The sequence below is a fragment of the Callospermophilus lateralis genome, chromosome 5 (genome assembly GCF_048772815.1).
Source record: "Callospermophilus lateralis isolate mCalLat2 chromosome 5, mCalLat2.hap1, whole genome shotgun sequence".
NCBI classification, from domain to species: Eukaryota; Metazoa; Chordata; class Mammalia; order Rodentia; family Sciuridae; genus Callospermophilus; species Callospermophilus lateralis.
In genome coordinates, this window is record NC_135309.1 from 48,773,960 (window position 1) to 48,793,778 (window position 19,819).

A 19,819-nucleotide genomic window follows, 5' to 3' on the forward strand; every position below is an offset into this window, starting at 1 on the left:
GCAATATGTAAATCAATGGTTGTGCAACTGATGTGATTCTGCAATCTGTATATGGGGTAAAAATGGGAGTTCATATCCCACTTGAATCAAAGTGTGAAATATGATATATCAAGAACTATGTAATGTTTTGAACAACCTACAATAAAAATTAATTTAAAAAATAATAAAAAAACCCACCTAGTTTCAGGTACACAAGTAAGACAAAGTTAGCTAATACAACAGATGACTCTCAATGTTCAGAGTCACAAAATGTGTAACATTCTACTTATTAAATAGAATGTAACATTTTAAAGGAATGCAGATATTGATCAGCATACTCAAAAGTGCAGTCTAGACAACACTGATCAGTGAACCATTATAGGCTGATGAAAAGTTAAGTATGTAAAGAAGTAAGCATTAAGAAACACTGAACAATCTGACATTGCTAATACCTAACTTGCCTCTGCAAGAGTTTGTCATGGTTTGGAAATTTTTTAACAAAAGGTGTGAGAACTAGTATACATAACAGACAAAAAAAATACATAGAAAAATAAGGAAATTATTTTCATTACAAGAACAATGATTATTTCTAGATTCAGGGGTGTGACCAGGAAAGCATAGTCAGGTTTCTAAGGTACTCATAAAATTTTATTTTTTAACCTGATAATTGCATATGAATGTAATTCATAATTTTCTCTTTAAATTGTATATGTATTGACAGATTTCAAAGTTCTAAAAGTTTGAAAATTTGTTATATAGAATATCAATTTATTTAAAAATGTTTGTAAAAATCTATATAAAGAGCTGAACTATGCCAAAATGAATGGTGAAATTTTATTCTCTAACCCATTATCAAATTCTTACGTTGGTGCTTTTTCTTTTTTTTAATAGTAGTGATCACCAGTAATTATCAGCACTGAAAACAGATTATACCAGACAAGTGCTACTTCTAAAAAATTTGGATCTCAGCAGGAAATTTGATTCCTGGCTGGGGATATAGCTCAGTTGGTAGAGTGCTTGCCTTGCATGCACAAGGCTCTTAGTTCAATCCCCAGCACTACAAAAAAGAAAAAAAAAGAAAAAAGAAAAAAGAAAAAAAATTGATTCCTAATGATAGTATCTTGTGGGTAGAAAAATGTGGACTGAAACACAGAATAACATCCTTGTATTTTCCTCCAGAATATGGATTCCAAGATGAAGTTACTTAAGAGATCAAACATCACCTCCATTGTTGTTAATAAGCTTTCCAATCTGTAGTAACAGGAACTGGATAATACTCCATGAATAAATAAGAAATTAAACAGCTCATTGACTGGCATAGCCACACAACGATTGGTGTCCCTTGTGGAATGTGAAGTTAAACTCATTAAAGAATAAGTCTTTTGATCTATCTATTCTCTTCTTCCTATAGAAGCTTTGAAATACCTCAGACCCCTAAAGTCCATTCTGCTCTAATACTTCAGTTATATTAGTTGTTCACATAGCTAATCTAACATAACCAAGTTATGTTCCTAAAGGTCAGACTATCTTCATTTTTTAAACTTCTAGCAGACTATTATGTTGGTGATAAACATCCAAACACTTTCATATTAGTGTCACAGGTTAAGAACCATATAAATATGGGGCTGGGGATGTGGCTCAAGCGGTAGCGCGCTCGCCCAGCATGCGTGCGGCTTGGGTTCGATCCTTAGCACCACATACAAACAAAGATGTTGTGTCCGCCGAAAACTAAAAAATAAATATTAAAAAAAAAAAGAACCATATAAATAGATGCCACATTAAGAACATAACTGAAGATTTAGAATTGGACCGATGAGAAAGATAGTTACTCAGATAGTTACACAGTGCTTGTGTATGTGAGACATCCATCCTATATGTTTAATAAATATATTCATTCTTATTGGTATTTAGGCAATCCTGTATAGGGGCTGAGAAAGAAGGGCTCTGGAGACTGACTAATGACCTAAGGTTCATTTCAGACTCTGCTAATATCTGAGTTATATGAGATTTTGTAACCTCTATGTCTCAGATTCCTGATATACTAATTCATAAGATTAGTGCAAAAAGGAAATGTATAAGTAAGTAAAACACTTAGTGTAGCACCTAGCCTAGGGTAAGCATTCAACAAATGTTAACTTATATTTACTATCATTTCCTTGCTATTTTTGCAGAGCTGTGCCTAGGAACCAGATGTTTTCACCTGGTTGCATTGTGAAGGAAAAGGGGGAAAAACATAATCAATGCTCCTGGATGTCATACAACTTAATTTACTTAAAAATTTAAGAGTCTTTCAGAGAAAATGATGGCCTGTGTCTTTCACCCATATAGACTTTCAATAAGAAATGCAAAGAGTAGACACAAAATGAGGCAATGTGCTTCTTTAACTGTCTTTCTTGGTTAGTCCCTCAGAGAGCTTAATGAAATACCAAATAAATGATTACTCTTGTTACAGAACTACTCCAAAGTGTGTGTTTATAAGGAGCTTTAGAAAGATTTAAATCCTGACAGAAACAAGTGAAGTCAGTTTGCTGAAAGATTCTTTTATTCTATGAGAAAACGATGAGTGCAATTCCGTGGAAACAACATCTGTTAACTTAGAGAAATTATTTTTTTTCTTTTTAAAAGTAAATGAAAAACCGCTTTAATTATTTATATATTAATTTAATTTTTGAAAACAAAATTCATAGGGTCCGCTTTGTCCTATTCAACTATAAATGCTATATACGTTTACAAACCAAAAGGAAACAGATAGTACAGACATTTCAATGAAATCTTTCAAAGAATAAAACTGCTTTTCAATCCATTGTATTTTCAAAGCTGATTATCATCAAGCCCAGATGAAAGCTGTAAACCAAAAACCATGTTTCTTTAATAGAAAAAAGAATGTACAGAATAAAGTAACATTTTAAAATGTATCTTCACTCAGTTGAAATTTTAGTATAAACCTGTGTATCAAGTTGCTTCCCATTATTTATTCTACTTTAAAAATATATACAACTATCATATTCAAATATGTATTCTGAGTCATATGCCCAAACATAAATATTTGGGAAATTCAAACTGCTGCAACAAATTATGAAAGAATTAAAGAAAAAAAAATGAGCTGCAGACTATGTAGTAGGAGGAAGAAAATAAAATGTTATTTAGCATTTATGTCTTGGATATGTATTTTTTTAAATTTATATTTACATACCCAGTTAATTAGATAGCTGTCAAAATTTAGCCAGTTATAGAGAGATTAGACTAAGACTCAACTATTTTCAACAACACAACAGGGGCGATTTCAAAAACTTTAATGTATCTCAATAGTTCCATCAAAAATGGTGATAATAGTCTGATATCATGAAGTTCGGAGAGGCACAGGTTAAATGAGTGCACTATCTATGCCAAACTTGGCAAGATCTATACCTGACTCTGTTTAATTATGGTGTAAGTATCAAAGCCATTAGAGTCCATGGGCAACCAGAAAATGTCATTTTATATATATCCATACTTATCAATCACATTAACATTAGTGCTCAAAACTTCCATATCTAAACATGAAGGGATGCTTATAAAGCTGAAGGACAACTTTGACATAAGAACCTGAATAAAAATAAATCTGCAAAACTTCTCTTCTTAATTCATTGATAAATTTTGTTTAAGGAATACCTACTTGGTCTTTAAGAATATTAAAGGGTTGAAAACATGTTCACCCCTTGCTACACTGTGACATCTGATATTAGTAAGCATGATAACTTGAATTCATTTTGTTCTTACATGCAGAAGTGTATGTATATATATATATACTTATATACATATATAAGTATTCATGTGTGTGTGTATATATATATATGCATTTTAAGTCATCTTAGAATTAAGAGTTAGCATCTAGTCAGTAATGGTTAAGTGACTAGAACTGTTATTCAATCAATGTTCTATGGTATCACATATCAAAGTCTACAATATGACAGTCTTGTTTAGTAGTTATCACTTTAGGTGAAAAAGGGAGGAACAGAAGAAAAACAATTGCAATTTTTGTTTTTTAAACACCAGAAAATCCTTAAATAGCTACACAATTTTGCATTGTCTTGAATTCTATTCTGAAATATTTTGGAAAAAAGTCTTTATTTCAATTAGCTTAATCCATACATGTTATAAGATACAAACAGTCTAAAACCTATATTGTAAAGAATGAGCTATTTCTCATTAAATGAAGATCAATAAAAATTATTAAACAGAACACACACATAGCATTCTCAATTTTTAAATCATTTTAGGGTTGCTAACCAGAGATTATAGAAACAAAATGTTTAAGACAAAAATGAAAGCAAAGATAGGAAAAAAAAAAAAAAAAAAACTAACTTCTCAGTGCATCACACCTATGAGGATAAAATATATGGCACTTATGTGATACTAAATTACAATTGTCAATTTAAGCTGGAAATGACTTGAAGACATTAAAGCCACAAAAGGGTAGGTACTAGTCAATTAAACTTTTTTCTTAGTAAAAGCACTGGAAATGTAATGAGTGCAGATAACGCACTACAAACTTTCCTGTTTCATTTGCCCCCACTGTAGTGTCTCAAATTATTCTACCATTACAACATTCTCATTTTTAAAGTCTGTATAAACTCTATTTTGGTATAGAAACCACTGTTTGCAGTGTAAGAATACCTTTATATAAAAAAAGAAAACCATATATAGAGCTAGTTATAAATCACAGAATAAACCCCAAAACAAAAATCTGATATTTTTACAAGCTAGTGAGAAATAAATTATACCATGATATATCAATTAAAAATTGTATTAATGTTAACTAACATTTCTATGGTAGATTTTTTCCCCCATAAAATTAAGCAGTGCAGAATAGGGCTTGGGCTACAGTTAATCACATTTGGTTTTCTTAAAAACAACTTTATTCACTATAAACAATTTAAAGGCAGTTTTCTCCCTCCATAACATATGTAGAGATTAAATTTAAGGTTTTTAAAATATCAACTACCTATAAGAAAAGTATTTTTAAATGGCTAAAAGGAATCAAAATACCAAAGTTTAGTGTGTGAAGAGTAGATACAAACAACCAAGAAAAAAAAAAGTAGGTCATTGGTGTTGAGTATTTAACATGAATAGCCCAAAGTAAGTTCCAAAGTTTTTCCATCTTTACAAATTAAAAAAGGTGTCCTTTCCACAGTTTGGGGATATGCATTGTACATCTCTCCCAACAATTGCATGAGTAAAATTTTAAAATGTTGCCAATATTAAGTTCTTCAGTACCTAAAATTAGAGGACAGCAATATTACAGTGGCAATGGTGCATCAATTCTTAAAAAGTAGTTATGATCCAACACGAGTTGTGGTGGTTCTTTTATCTGAGAAAAAGCTTTTCAGAAGAAATACCTGCCCTATGCTAACCACCAGAAGAATGAGGGCTTCCCCTACTGACCAATAGGCCACTCTTGTATTTAGATCTTCTGCTCGACTTCGGCCTTGAGCTTCTCTCAATCGGAAATGAGTCTGATAGTCAATGACAGACTTGAGAGCTTCATGAATGGAAACACAGGCAGACTCCATCTAAAGAGAAATATTTTCAGTTAGTATATTTAGTACTTTCTATACACTCCATATCTAGCATATTCATCTTAACTTTCAATTTGATCTCAATTCCTCATTATATTAACAATCTCATAAACTAGCACTCACTCTTTCATTCACTTTTACCTCAGCTGTCCTGGCAATGTAACCCTTCTACTCATTCCCCCAACAACCAACTGTAAGCCTAGAGATACTATGAAGCAGTTGTCTATCCCTAACACAGGTGTGGTGTTAGTAAGGTGGTAGACTGAATACTAAGTTAACAACCAGAAATACTTACCAGCTAAGGTTGGTAGCTATAGACTTCCAAGCTAAAATTCTTCAAAGAATTAGGAAGAATAGCATAAAAATGGATTGAGTTCATCAAAGTTATTTAAAATATTTGTGTCTAATTTTTTTTATACCAGGGTTTAATATTTCCTTTATTGCTTAAAACTTTAATCCAGTGATGAAACAATACTTTATTACTATTTTATTTCACAAACCATGTATTAAGAATTTAAAAAAAATCTGAATTTGCCTTAATTCTAATTAAGGTATGCAGAGATGAGAAAGTAATTTAAACATTTAATAAAGTTCTACCAATGAAAGTATGAAAGGAATAATTATAAAAAATTCAATTAAAGGTGCTTTAAAAATGTGAGAAAGTATAATGTTGACAAATTGGATTTATCTATTAGAATACTCATATGTTTTTGTTGTTCTTGTTCTGTTGAGCTCCCTAGGAATAAAAAATTACCAAAACTGTTCTAAAACAAGTAATCTCTAAGGACAGAGAAAGAGGTGCTTCTAGCATTTCTTTGCTTTCTATGAATTCTCAAAATGAGAGAATTTAAGCAAATCCCAGATATTTTATCATTGTAGCTAAAAATATTTTTACACTTCAGTTCTAAAAGATAACACTTAAAAAAAAACTCTCAAAAATTACTCCAATGACATTACACATAATTAAAAATAGTTCTAGCAAGTCAATAAATGCAAATTTGCTTTCAAATTTCCTCTAATATCTCAAAGTTATTTTCAAATTGGAGTTCAAATAAGGTCAACACCGACAGACATTTGGCTGGTAAGTTTTTAAAGTTTCTTTAACTTTTAGTTTCTTTTCCCTTGTTATCTATTTGTTTCCTTTGTTATCTATTTGTTGAAGAAACTGGGTGGAGGACCTATGGTATTTCCCACTTCCTGGATTCTGCTGATTGCATTCCCATGATGTTCTCTTATCTTCTGTAATTACTGAAAATTTACAGGTGGAGTTGGATTTGATGGAATTTAGATGTAATGTTCTGAGCAGGGAACTCCTCATAATGTTGTATACTTCTTATAGCACATGATCACAATGTACATGTTGTTTTTTCTCCACTGGAGAATGACCATTAGATTTAAGTGATATCAGTTCAATCCATCCATGACGTTTCTTATCAGCCTTTCATCTTATGATTTTAGCAGTGCTTGCCTATTCCAGATCTATTGTATTATTAATGAATAACAAATGGTGAAAGTGAAATTCATTCATTTATTCTCCACTTATTAGCTGAGATTTTTCTCAATTTTAAAGTATAAATAATTGCTATATGAGTAACCCTACTATATGAAATTTACTAGCTTTTTGAAAGTAGAAAAATGAGACAAAGATTAAAAATGTGATACGAATAAAGGAGGCTAAACTGCTTTACTGTCACTCATTTCCTATTTACCCGCTTAAGTTTATAGAATAGTTACTTTCTTATGTAAGTTAAAATTCACTAAAAACTAGATATAGGTTAAGCTATAAACAATAATTCCAAGGGAAAAATCAGTTTACTAAGCAAAGTGCCTTTCACACAGAATCCTAAAAAGAACTTTATAAAAATAAGAGCATTTGAATGTATCTTGTTAATGCTTACACTAGGTTTATGAATTAAAGCACATATAAAAATTTATACATTTTTCTAACTGCCTCTATCACCTGGACGTTAGCAAGAGACTCAATAGAATTTCTAAACGCGGAGTTTAACAAATACGTGGCAAATAATTTCTTCTGATAACTTATTAAGTTTCCTTTTAGATATAATCTAAGCTTATACTGTATTTGAACTGGAAATAAAACTTCTCATCACCAAGGAATATCTACTCACTGGCTTTATTTTTTTAGTTATCGGCAGACACAACATCTTTGTTGGTATGTGGTGCTGAGGATTGAACCCGGGCCACATGCATGCCAGACGAGCACGCTACCGCTTGAGCCACATCCCCAGCCTATACTCACTGGCTTTAAATTTCTTTCACTATCTTTCTATTATTAACCTTTTTAAAAAATAAAATAAAATAACTATTATTAGATGTTTTATAATTAATCTTCAACATTTTACCTTAAGTTATAGCAAATTTATTTTGAGTAAGTATGATATAGACTACTGTGTGGTATATTTACATATTAATTTAGGCATCATTTTGCTTCCTATTACACCAACCTACCAAGGTAGTCACATATACAGAAAATGCATCAGAACACTGAGTAGCCTTCCTAAGTTTCTTTTACTATTGATGTTTCTATCTTAGTGACTGTAATGGTTTAGATCTTAAATATTCCCCAAAAGTCCATGGGCTAAACGCTTGATTGCCAGTCTGTGGTGCTACTGGGAGGTGATGGAACTTTTAGGAGACAGGGGCTTAGTGGGAGGAAGTTAGGTCACCGGGGCATGCCTTTGAAGGAGATATTGGAACCTAGGTCCCTTACCCTTTTTCACTTTGCTTCCTAGCTGCCATGAAGTAACCAGCTTTGCTTTGCCAAGTGCTCCCAGTTATGATATTCTGTCTCTCCACATGCCCCCTCCCCCCCAAAAATAGTACAGCCAGCAACCATGGAGAGAAATCTCTGAAACAGGGAGCTAATATAAACCTTTCCTCCTTTTATCTCAGAAGTTGTCTGTGAAATGACTAATCTACCTTAAGAATTAAGTTTCAAAGATTGTGTTAAAATGTCAAAATTCTATGTTCACCAATGAATTCATGCATGACATTAAGTTACAATTTACTTCTTTCTTTTAAACATATCAACATCATTTTGCTAACTTTTAATTTACCTGGGTAAGAGCACTGACTCGGTTCTCACTAGGAAACAAAGGTGGGTCTTCTCCAACTTGAAAATCAAAATATACGGTTTTATGTGTGAAAGTAGAAAATTCATTGCTGAAGCAAAACTTATATGTTCCATTTTTGGAAGCTGTAAAGGTGAAACTATCATACTGTTTCTTCATCTCTTTGTATAACACTTTACCATCAGGATCTTCTAATCGACAATCTACATCATAATGACCGCCAGTAATCACCTATGAGAGAGAGAAAAAAATCACTGCAACTCATAAGCTTGAGAAATTAGCCAGGTTTCCTGTTAAGATGGCAATAAGGTTATGTATGGGCAAAGGACTTTCACTGTCAAAGACAATTTTACAGTTTTTAATTTTCATCAGTGAATGAAACTTGAAAGGAGATTTCAATTAAATTAAAGCTTTATAGAAATTGCCCTTTAAACTACTCAGACAACTGTGCTAGTAAATATGAGTCGAACATATCACTTAATTTAGAAAGAAGTGATGAGGAAGAGGCATTAGGTTTGAGAGTTCCTAACTACCATGAGCCTAGGTGAACAAGCTTGTTATTTTTAAGCTTCAACTCTCCTGGTTAACATAATATTTACATTCTACATCCTTACAACAAAGAGGTCAAATTTGGACTTCAAAGAAAGATCTCTATGTGACCTTTCATCACTGAAAAGAGATGACAACTAATTGAACTATGTTACAGGATCATTTGATAATTATGTACTTAGGGAATTGTAAAAATATGTAAATATTAACATACATATGAAATGTTTTGAGGTTAAAAAAGTGTCTCATCAACTGGGCATTTATCCCGCCCCAAAAAAGTCAATAATCTTTTCTCCAGGCAAAAATAATGACTTCATTTTGATATAATCAATTATTCATCCTCAATCACTGTATTTTGAGTAATCAAATACATACATAAAAACTGTATAGTATCAAAACTGATCATTATTCTACCTTTCTTTCATCACACTTTAAACAAATAATCCTATTTCAGTTAATAGTACCCTTTTAAACCTCTCTGGTCACCTATGATTGGAACTGCAGATCATCCCAAACTTAAGTGTTCCTACCTGTCCAAACAATGACAGAAATTTCTTGATCTTACTGCCTCTTTCAAATTTGTCCCATTCCTAACCACAATACGCTGTTGTTATAATTTCCTAAAAGGTCTTCTCACAATCTAATCTCTTCTCCTAACTCTGGGTTTTTTGCTTTGGCCTTACTCCCATTTTGGGCTGTAATGTAGCAGGGGCTATGTTGTCCTTGCACTTAGTACTTACTCATTTAAAAACCTTTTGACAATTCACATGGCCTACCAAAAATCCAAACCTGTTTAATGGTGTAACATTCTCCTGTTCCTCCTGTAGCCTTGGCATCTCTTTTGTTCATAACCTTGCTCGTTCTGTGTTCCTAAAATACCAGACTACCAGAAGTTCTCTGAACTTTTGCTTCACATCTGCACTGACAGTGGCATTTCAACAACACTTGTTTACTCAAGAATACTTCTAGGATCCCAAATGACAATGCTTACAAATAGACAGTTTACTACAGGTAGAGAGTACAATACAAAACATCATTGCCAAAGGCTGTCTGGAGAGATCAGGTGTGGGCTCCTTTTCTTCCCCCTGTGAGGTCTGTAGTCAAGATCTCTCTCAGATCAGGAACTATTCTAAAGTGCAAACAATACCTCAGAGCCAGGGAACCCAATATAGAATGTAGGCTGGGTTTTTAAATACTCTGTTACATAGGCAGGCATATTCTTACTAAGCAAACAGTCTCAATAATAGCCTTTGGCAGGGGAGGGGGCAGTCCTCAAAGAAACCCAGTGCAAATCATCTATCTTGTTGATATGAAAAAATAAAAAATGTTGACAAACTGATACAAATCACCCACAAAGCCCTGAGACCCACATTTACAAAGTAAAACTATATATTGCAGTACCGCATACAAATTTTAGTGTAAGAGTTCAGGCTAATTTCAGGCCTGCTAGAACTCTCAGAAATACATCTGCCTAGAGCTTTTAAATTCTATTTATCCCTGTAGACTTAGTTAAACATCAGCTCCTCAATTAAATTTCCCTTAATGTTCCTTCTGCTCTCTGCCACACTTTTATTTTTGCATTTATATAACTCTAATTGTCTATGAAAGCTCTTTGAGGTCCAAGTAACTCTTATCGGGGCTGGGCATGTGGCTCAAGCGGTAGCGCACTCGCCTGGCATGCATGTGGCCCGGGTTGGATCCTCAGCACCACATACAAACAAAGATGATGTGTCCGCCAAAAACTAAAAAATAAATAAAATATTAAAAAAAGTAACTCTTGTCTTTGTGAGGTAATATAATAAAATAGTTAAAAGTTTAACTTGGGATTGTACAATTGATTCTGTTGCTTTTAAGTTTGGTGACTTTGGGTCTTATCCAATCTATGCCTGAGTCTCACCAATAAAACAAAAATAAAAACTCTATTTCACATCAAGATTTCCTGCTGGATGTGGTGGCACACACCTGTAATCCCAGCAGCTCAGGAGGCTGAGACAGGAGGATCATGAGTTCAAAGCCAGCCTCAGGGGAGGCTGGGGATATAGCTCAGTTGGTAGAGTGCTTGCCTTGCATGCACAAGGCCCTGGGTTCAATCCCCAGCACCACAAAACAAACAAACAAAAAACCCCAAAACAAAGCCAGCCTCAGCAATTTAGTGAGGCACTAAGCAACTCAGTGACACCTTGTCTCTAAATAAAATACAAACTAGGCCTGGGATGTGGCTCAGTGGTTGAGTGCCCCGGAGTTCAATTCCTGGTAACTCCTCCAAAAAAAAAAAAAAAAAAAAGATTTCTTGAGAATTAACAAATACACCTTAACACTTGGCATACTATATACACATAACAATGCTAATTTGTTAGCTCTTATAGCATCCTCAACATATAGACAACATCTATACATATATGCATTCAAGAACTGTTTATTAAATTCAAAATAAAGGAAATTTTAGCTTACACTTATAGTACAATTCCTGCTATCTTCTTTTTCGTCTCCTGGTCTTAATCCATAAAGTGAAGTAAGCCTAAGAGTTATCCTTAGCCTCTTCTCCCTCAAGCACTATAGCCAAATCATTACCAAGTCCTACTGATTTTACCTATTATTACATTATCTCCAGTCCTTTCATTTTACTCCTTCCCCACTGCTACCACTCTAATCTAAGCCACTATGAGTTCTTGCCTGGACATCACAGTCTCCTCATTAGCCTTACAGGTCTTCTCTGAAACACCTTACCCACCCTTTCTACCTTACTTAAGTTATAATCCATGCATCCTATGTTGATCATATTTTCACTCCTCTATCCTACCTCAACATCACTGAACTACTTAAAACCCTCTGATGGCATCTCATATTGCTAAGTAAAACTAAAAAACCCAACATGACCAGCAAGACTCCACATGTTCAGGCCCCTGCTGAACTCCCTTCCTCTGGCTCTTTATTCCTGACCATAATGACCTCTCTGTGGTTCTCAAATTCTCTAGGTTCACTCCTATCATAAGTTATTTCCATCTCTCTTATCAAAGTATTTACAACTCATTCTTTAAAGTTCACCATTAAAATTATTTTCTAAAGGAGCCTTCCATGATTCCAAAGACTAGATCACATATTCCTTATTTCCTGCTCTTAAAATACGCTAAACGGGGCACAGAGGCACAAGCCTGTAATTCCAATTTGCAAGGCTGAAGCAGGAAAATCGCCAAGTTCCAGGCCACAGCTTGGGAAACTTAGCAAGACCCTGTCTCAAAATAAAAAATAAAAAAGGAGTGGGATGTAGCTCAGGAATAGAGTGCCACTGGGTTCAATCCCCAGTACCACCACCACCACCACCACCACAACACCACCAACACCAAAAACCAGGTTTGTGAATAGGCAGGTACTAATTAAAAAGGGTAGGATGAGAGGGGAATGAAAAAATGATGGCAGCAATCCTAAGTCATTTCTGTATCACCAGGACTTAACCCTCAATAGCAGCTAAAATGCTAAATGAGTCTATGAGTGAAAACTGAAACATTAGATAGTTCTACTAACTAAAGACATCACATTCTGTTGACTAAAGTTCCTTTTTTTTTTTTTTTTAACACAATCCCAAAGATGAGAAGGGGCCTCTCATTTATTACCATTTTTTTCTACACCTTTTGCGGATGCTTCTAATGGAGTTCTTACAATGAGAGAACTGCATTAACCAAGAGTCCTAATATCACCGGAAAAACTGAAAAACAATAAAATAAATACTGGCAGTACCTCAAATCCGATTAAAGTGGTGGTGTATATTAGAGTGGGCGATTGACATCGGGCATTTTAGAGCAGGTATTGCTTTTTTTTTTTTTTTTAAGGAAATCTTTTAAGAAAGAAAGTTCAATAGGCTTTAAAATGAAGGACACAGAAGAATGGGCAAAAAAAGTCACAGCTAGCGGAAGCATTTCTGGAATTCACATATCTTAATATCCGGTCTTAAATGTCTCCTGTCCAAGGTTTAGAAAAGGAAAGCCAAATGCCCTGCATCAGCTACCTAGAGGTGATTCTTGAACTAGCCAAAGAACGGAGAAATGCGGACAGGAGGGAGGCACCCCTGCAGGTTACAGTCGCGACCCAGGAGCCGCGGCGAGCTGGGGCGCGGGGCCTCTCAGGCCCGTGGTACCTGGAACTCGAGGGTGCACTTGGTGCCCTGTGCTATGTCCTCGTAGAAGCACTGCTTGGCATTGTCCGGCAGCTCGAAGGTAATTTCGGAGGCGCCGCCGGGCCCCGTAACCAGCAGCAGTAGCAGCGCGAGAAGCCAGCAGCCCCAACGGCCCGCGGCAGCCGCCCAGAGTTGCGCAGACCCCGGCCGTGGCATCCCGAGACGGCGGCGGCCTCGACGGAGCTGCGCTAAGACGCGGGGTCAGGTCTGCGCGGAGTCACCGCGCGCGGCAGGCCTCAGTCCGAGGCGCCCTGAGAGGACGCACGCAAGAGCCGTCTCGAGTATCAGGGAGGTGTGGGGTGACAGCAAGCCGCCGGATTCGGAAGAGAGGCGCGAAGGGGCTGGGCCACGGTCAAAGAACCACCCGGAGAGTAAGGAGAAAGCCTTCAGAGAAACAGCGGAAAAGGCCTGAGATGGCCGGAAGTAGGAGTAAGGACTTGAAGGGAAGGGGCGGGGCCTAAGGCACCTGCTCCAGCGACCCGGATGTGTTCTCAACGGAGGAAAGGCACTGGAGTGTGTACGTGGAAGCCCGGGAGGCGTCCGCGGTGCCTTCGCCGCAATTCGGGACGAGGGGCGGGACCATCGTAGTAAACGGGTGGGGCGGGGCCAAGAGAGGGGGTGGGGCCGCCCATTGCGTTGGAGGTGCCGGTCGGGGTACCACTCAACTTTCAGGAAGCAAGTAATTATGTGCTGCTGGGTTTTGAGTGTCAGGGAAGCTCCGAGTGAAGCTCTGAGGCTGGTAGTAGAGCGCTTTGCAATTTGCAGAGTTTTCCTATAAGTAATAATTAATGTTTTAAGGACGTAGCCTGGCAAAGACTGCAGACTGCGAGGGTTCTAATTCTTGCTCTCTACCTCCTGGCCATCTAACCTTGGGCCGGTTGCTTAAACACTCTGCCTCAGTCTTTACATCTGTTAAATGAGAATAATGATAGTATCTACTATAGAGGATTATTATAAGATTTCATTATTTGAAAAAAGCACCTGAAAGAGTGGTTGGCACATGGCAAGCATTAGATAAGCTTTTTAAAAATAAAAATAATCATTTATTGAGCATACCTATCATCAAGCACATTCCACTTTTCAAATAATCCAAACTAGTTAGTTATTAAGGATATATTTCTGATAAGGACCTTAAGGATCAAAAAAGTTGAGTAAAGTGACATGATTATACCACTGGTTTGTGTTGGAGTGCTTATAAATTAATAGAAGGTAATGTTAATAATTGTAGCTAACTTGTGCTGTTTCTTAACAGTGAATTATACATTTTCCATGCATTTTACACGAATTAGGTATAATTATTATTTAAATAAATGACCACTGTGGGCTCCAGTCATGAGAGGTTTGAGTAGAAGATTTTATGAGGAGGAAATAGCAGTAGATAGATTGGAGTCAGGCAGGGAAGTGAGGGTTGGGAAGTTGAAAAGTCAATGAAGTTGGGCTGCTTTTTGGTCTGGGGCACCCATATTCTCTACGGTGGGGGAAAGAAGTAGAATATACCTGAAGTCAAAGTCCTTAGCTGCTGGGAGGCAATTTGGGCAAACAGACCTTCTTGAGAACCAGGCCAGTAACAGAAGCATTAAACGTGTTGGGGAGTGGAAATAAGACTGAATTTGAAATAGCAAATGTGGGTTCTGTTTACTAACTGTGACCTTGAGCAAGTAACCTTGCTTTTTTAAAAGATCTCAGTTTTTTTCCTACATAAAATGGTGATACAAAGGAACTAGCAAAACAGAATGAATAAGATTAAAACAGTAATGTGATATAGGTCACATATCCCTAAAAAGGCAAAAATTTTCAAGTATAGCACTACCAGCTATCATTAAGCATATAGAGCAAAAAAATCTCTCTGTGCTGCTAGTGGAACAGTAAATTGGTACAATCATTTTGGAATGCAGTATGGCGTTATCTAATAAGTATAAAATATATATGTGTGTGTACACACATACACATATACACATATTTGAGAGAGAGAGAGAAAACACACATGGAAATTCTACTTTACATATATTTTAGAGTGTATACTTTAGAGCAGTGTTTCTCGAAGTATCTTCTGAATACCCTTGGAGCGTCTCAAACCCTTTCAGAGGGTCTATAATTATCTGTGTGAGGCTGGATTTTTTATTACATGTGTCAGCTGAAACAACGTGTTAGAGTGAATGTAAAAAGAGATAAGCACCTATCTTCTATGAATCTAGATGCAAGAGACTTATAAATATATAAAGTAATGTCTCTCTTCTCATTAAACTTTTATTTGGCAAATATAGCTATACTTCATTTTTAAATATGTTATTGGTGTAAATATCTGTAATGGTTTGAACTGTGTCCTGCAAAAAACATACATCCTAACCACTATTTCTGTGAATGTGACCTTATTTAGAAATAGGATTTTTGCAGATGTAGTTAAATTAAAAATTTCTAGATGAGATTTTTGTGGATTTAGGGTGATCCTTGAATTTAATAACTGGTGTTCTTACACAAGAAAAGAGGGAGACTTAAGATACACAGAAACGCTTGGGAAGAATGCCACATGAAGACAAAGTTATGATGTGTGTGTAAGTCAGGAATACCAAAGATTGTCCACAGCCATCAGGAGTTAGGAAAGAGGTTTGAAACAGCTTGTCCTTCAGAACTTCCAGAAGGAACCAACACTGGTTATACTGTAATTTTGGAGTTTTGGCCTCCACAACTGTGAATGAATAAGTTTCTGTTGTTTTAAGCCATCAAGTTTGTGATTATTTGTTATGAGATATTCAGGAAATAAATGTAATATGTAATGAATTGGATGTTATTTTACATGAATTATCCAATAAATACTTAATTTAAATGTCTCAGAACTCAATAAGTTTTTCATTTTAAATGTATTAATTTTAAAACTTTTCTTTTTTTTTATTTTTAAGGTACTGAGACTGAAAAATGTGAGAATCACTGCCTTAGAGAAACTCATGCATAGGTATACCAGGACACGTATACAAGAACAGAGCCAAGGCCTTGTAATAGTCCTGCTATTTTGGATTGGAAGTGTCCCCCCAAAATGCATATTGTAAAATATGCTAGTGTGGCACTTTTGGGAGATAGTGGAAACTAAGAGATAGGGCATACTGGGTGGTCTTTAGGTCATCAAGGGAATGCTCTCAAAGCAGTTGTGTGAGCCCAGACCCTTCCTCTTCCTCTTTCTTCTTTTTCCCCTGGCCATCACATGAGCAGTTTTGTTCTTCTATGTACTACTACTGTGCTGTACTATCTTGTTGAAGACCTAAATGAAACAGAACTAACCAATCATGGACTGGAGCCTCCAAAACTGAGCCAAAATAAACTTTTCTTTTTATAAGTTGATTATTTCAGATATTTCTTACAGTGACCGTGTTAGCCGGGTTTGCATCACTGTGACAGAATACCTGAGAAAATCAGCTTGGAAAAGGTAAGATTTATTTTGACTGACAGTTCAGGAGTTTCAGTTCAGATTTGGCTGGCTCCATTGTTTCTGGGCCTAGGTGGGCAGTTCATCATGGCAGAGAGTGTGGCTGAACAAAGCTTTTCATCTCATGGCCGTAGAGGAACAGAAAAAGCATCCAGGAGCAAAACATACCCTTCAGAGGCATTACTTCCAGTGACCTTCCTCCAACTGAGCCCTACCTCATAGCGGCCTGCTGAGTTATGAATTCATCAGTGTATTTATCCATTGATGAAGTCAGCATCTTCATGATCCAGTCACTTCTGAACATTGCTGAACTGGAGACTAACCCTTCAACACATGAGCCTTTTCACGGACATTCTGGATCCAAACCACAATAGTGATGGAAAACTGACTAACCTGAGTCCCAACTGGAAATACATCAAACATCCATAAATTTGGATATATTTATAAAATAAGACATAATAGCAATGAAAATGAACACATTATAGCTACATAAGACAACATGTGGGAATCTTACAAATATGAAAACTAGACAAGAAAGAAATTATGCAGAGAAAGGCTGACAATAAAGCTAAATGGCCTGTTTTCCCTAATATGTTGAGAAAGTATACAAAAAAGCAAGGGTATGATTATCTCAATGGTCAGGAGAATGGGATGGATGGAATTAGTAAGAAATGACAAAAAGTAGGGATAGTGGGCAGCCTCTTTCATGCTGGTGGTGCCATTTATCTTGACCTATATGGCAGATACAGAGATGTATACTTTCTAATTATTTATTAAGCTTGAATATGATCTATGTGCTTTTACAGAAAGGAAAGAAAATTTAATATATTGGATGCATCAGTTAATCATTATTATGGGAAAAAAAAAACACCTCAAAACTTGTGACTTAGGACAACTGTATTTATCATCTACTAATAGGACAGCTGGGTGGGTCTGGTTTCAGCTGAGCACATTCATCCTCTGTGGTCAATTGAGTGTTGAGCAGGTGCATTGCTGAACTTGGCTGTACTCATTCATATCTGATCTGGAGAGCTAGCTATAGGCTGCTTTAAGATGATCTTTCTTGGGTACAGTTGGACTCAGATTCTTGTAGGAGTCGTTCCTTCTCCAACAGGCTAGTCCATGATTATTCTATGATGGTTCCAGGGGTTTCAGGAAAGACAATGTACAAGACCTTTAAGGCTAGTGCTCAGAAATGGGCCCTGTCACTTCTTCCTCATTCTATCATCCAAAAGTCACAAGGCCAACTCAGATTCAAGGGTTGCAGAGAAGCTGCAAAGACACATTGTCAGTCAGGGTTTTATTAGAGAAGCAGAATCACTAAAGACCTAAACAGATAATCATGCACATATATAGAATATATTTGTATATACATATATAGCTGATTAAACAGTCTAAAGATGGCTGTTCCTTCTGTATCTGATTCTGTATTCTAAAGTCTACAAATAACAGACACAATCATGAAAGGAAGAAGAATGTGAAGTGGGAAAAGGAGAAACTAAAACCTGGGAGGATGGGCCATACCCACAGTACTTTCTCACTGTATCCAAGCTCCAACTTTGATGATAGGTGAACTGCAAGAAAACCTGACTTTCTTTCTCTGTGTGTGTGTGCACACACACATGCACACACCTTCAGAGCCAGAGACTCTTCAGACATAAAAAGGAATATTGCAATTGTAATGCTGTACTACCTGTTGAAGACCTAAATGAAATAGAACTAACCAATCATGGAAGAGAGCCTCCAAAACTGTGAACTAAAATAAATTTTTCTTTTTCATAAGTTGATTATCTCAGATATTTCTTATAGCGACTGTGTTAGCCACATTCCCTTGCTTTTTTGTATACTTTCTCAACGTATTAGGGAAAACAGGCCTATTTAGCTTTGTTGTCAGTCTTTCTCTGCAAGATTTCATCTTGCTTAGTTTTTATAATGTTTGTGAGACTCCCCCATGTTGTCTTATGTAGCTATAAAGTGTTCATTTTCATTGCTGTTGTGTCTTATTTTATAAATATATAACAAATTAAAATTCTAAAAAATGTGAAAAAAGGAATATTGCTGCTGCTTCATTAGTTTTGCCTTGCAAAATGTCTCCTGCAGCCCACTAACCTCCAACTATGCAGGGAACATAATCCTAGGAAACAGTAGTTCCAGCTTAACTAATTAAAAATGATACACATGCACCACAGATACTTTACAAAGGTGGGGAGGGGGTAGGGGAAGAATTTTTTTTTCCATTCAATCTATTTTCCTGGATAAAGACAGAAAATATATTAAACAAGATTTGTAACAGGAAAAAAAATTGTGTCCTTGGATAGAGTTTATTGCCTAGAAAATATGAATTTAATTTTGTTGAATATTTTTAGTTTTTTTCTAATTACCCAGGATTATCATAAGGATCATCAAGTGTGTGTGTGTGTGTGTGTATGTGTGTGTGTGCGCGCGCGTGCGCGTGTGTATAAAACATTCATAAAATACACAAACTGATATAATCTTAATGTCAGGTACACACTTTTACTAGAGAATGCAAAATATTACAAGAAAAAAAACTTGATTTTTTTTAGCTTACAGTGAAAATTCAACAGTAGAAATTTTAACCCAAATGGTCTTTGAGCCTAGGTGGCCTCATAGCCCCTTCTGATGTAGGCAAATTACCTAACCCTTCTGATACTCTTGTTTCTTCATCACATCCATAGGATGGGAGTAATGATAGGTGACTGAGAGGATTGAATGTATAATGAGAAAATATCTGTATGGTACACAGCACAGTGCTTGAAATGCAACAGGGACTCTAATTTTCTTTCAAAGACCAGTATTTAAGAAAAAAACTATTACTCCTGTATATTGGGTTCTCCTCTTATTTCTGTATGTTAGAATATTAGATCATATTAAATTATTAAATTAGAACTAATATAAGATCTGAGAAGTCTCAAAGGACAAGGTTTAGGAAGAGGGGAGGTACATAAGCATGACTTCCATGGCATCAACATCAAATACACAAAAGGGAAACTCTGAGATAAATCATTTAATGTAACACTGGATAATAATTTTG

General features: G+C 35.8%; 1 protein-coding gene across 1 annotated transcript; it reads right to left on the minus strand.

Moving 5' to 3' along the window:
• Positions 1-2,503: 2,503 nt before the first annotated feature.
• On the minus strand, positions 2,504-13,787 carry Tmed7 (transmembrane p24 trafficking protein 7). The gene is made up of 3 exons (XM_076856659.1): positions 13,311-13,787; positions 8,615-8,860; positions 2,504-5,531 (listed from the first exon to the last, which is right to left on the minus strand). Exons 1-3 carry the CDS (start codon positions 13,503-13,505, stop codon positions 5,295-5,297), a joined length of 678 nt encoding a protein of 225 aa, XP_076712774.1. The 5' UTR covers positions 13,506-13,787; the 3' UTR covers positions 2,504-5,294.
• Positions 13,788-19,819: the final 6,032 nt, after the last annotated feature.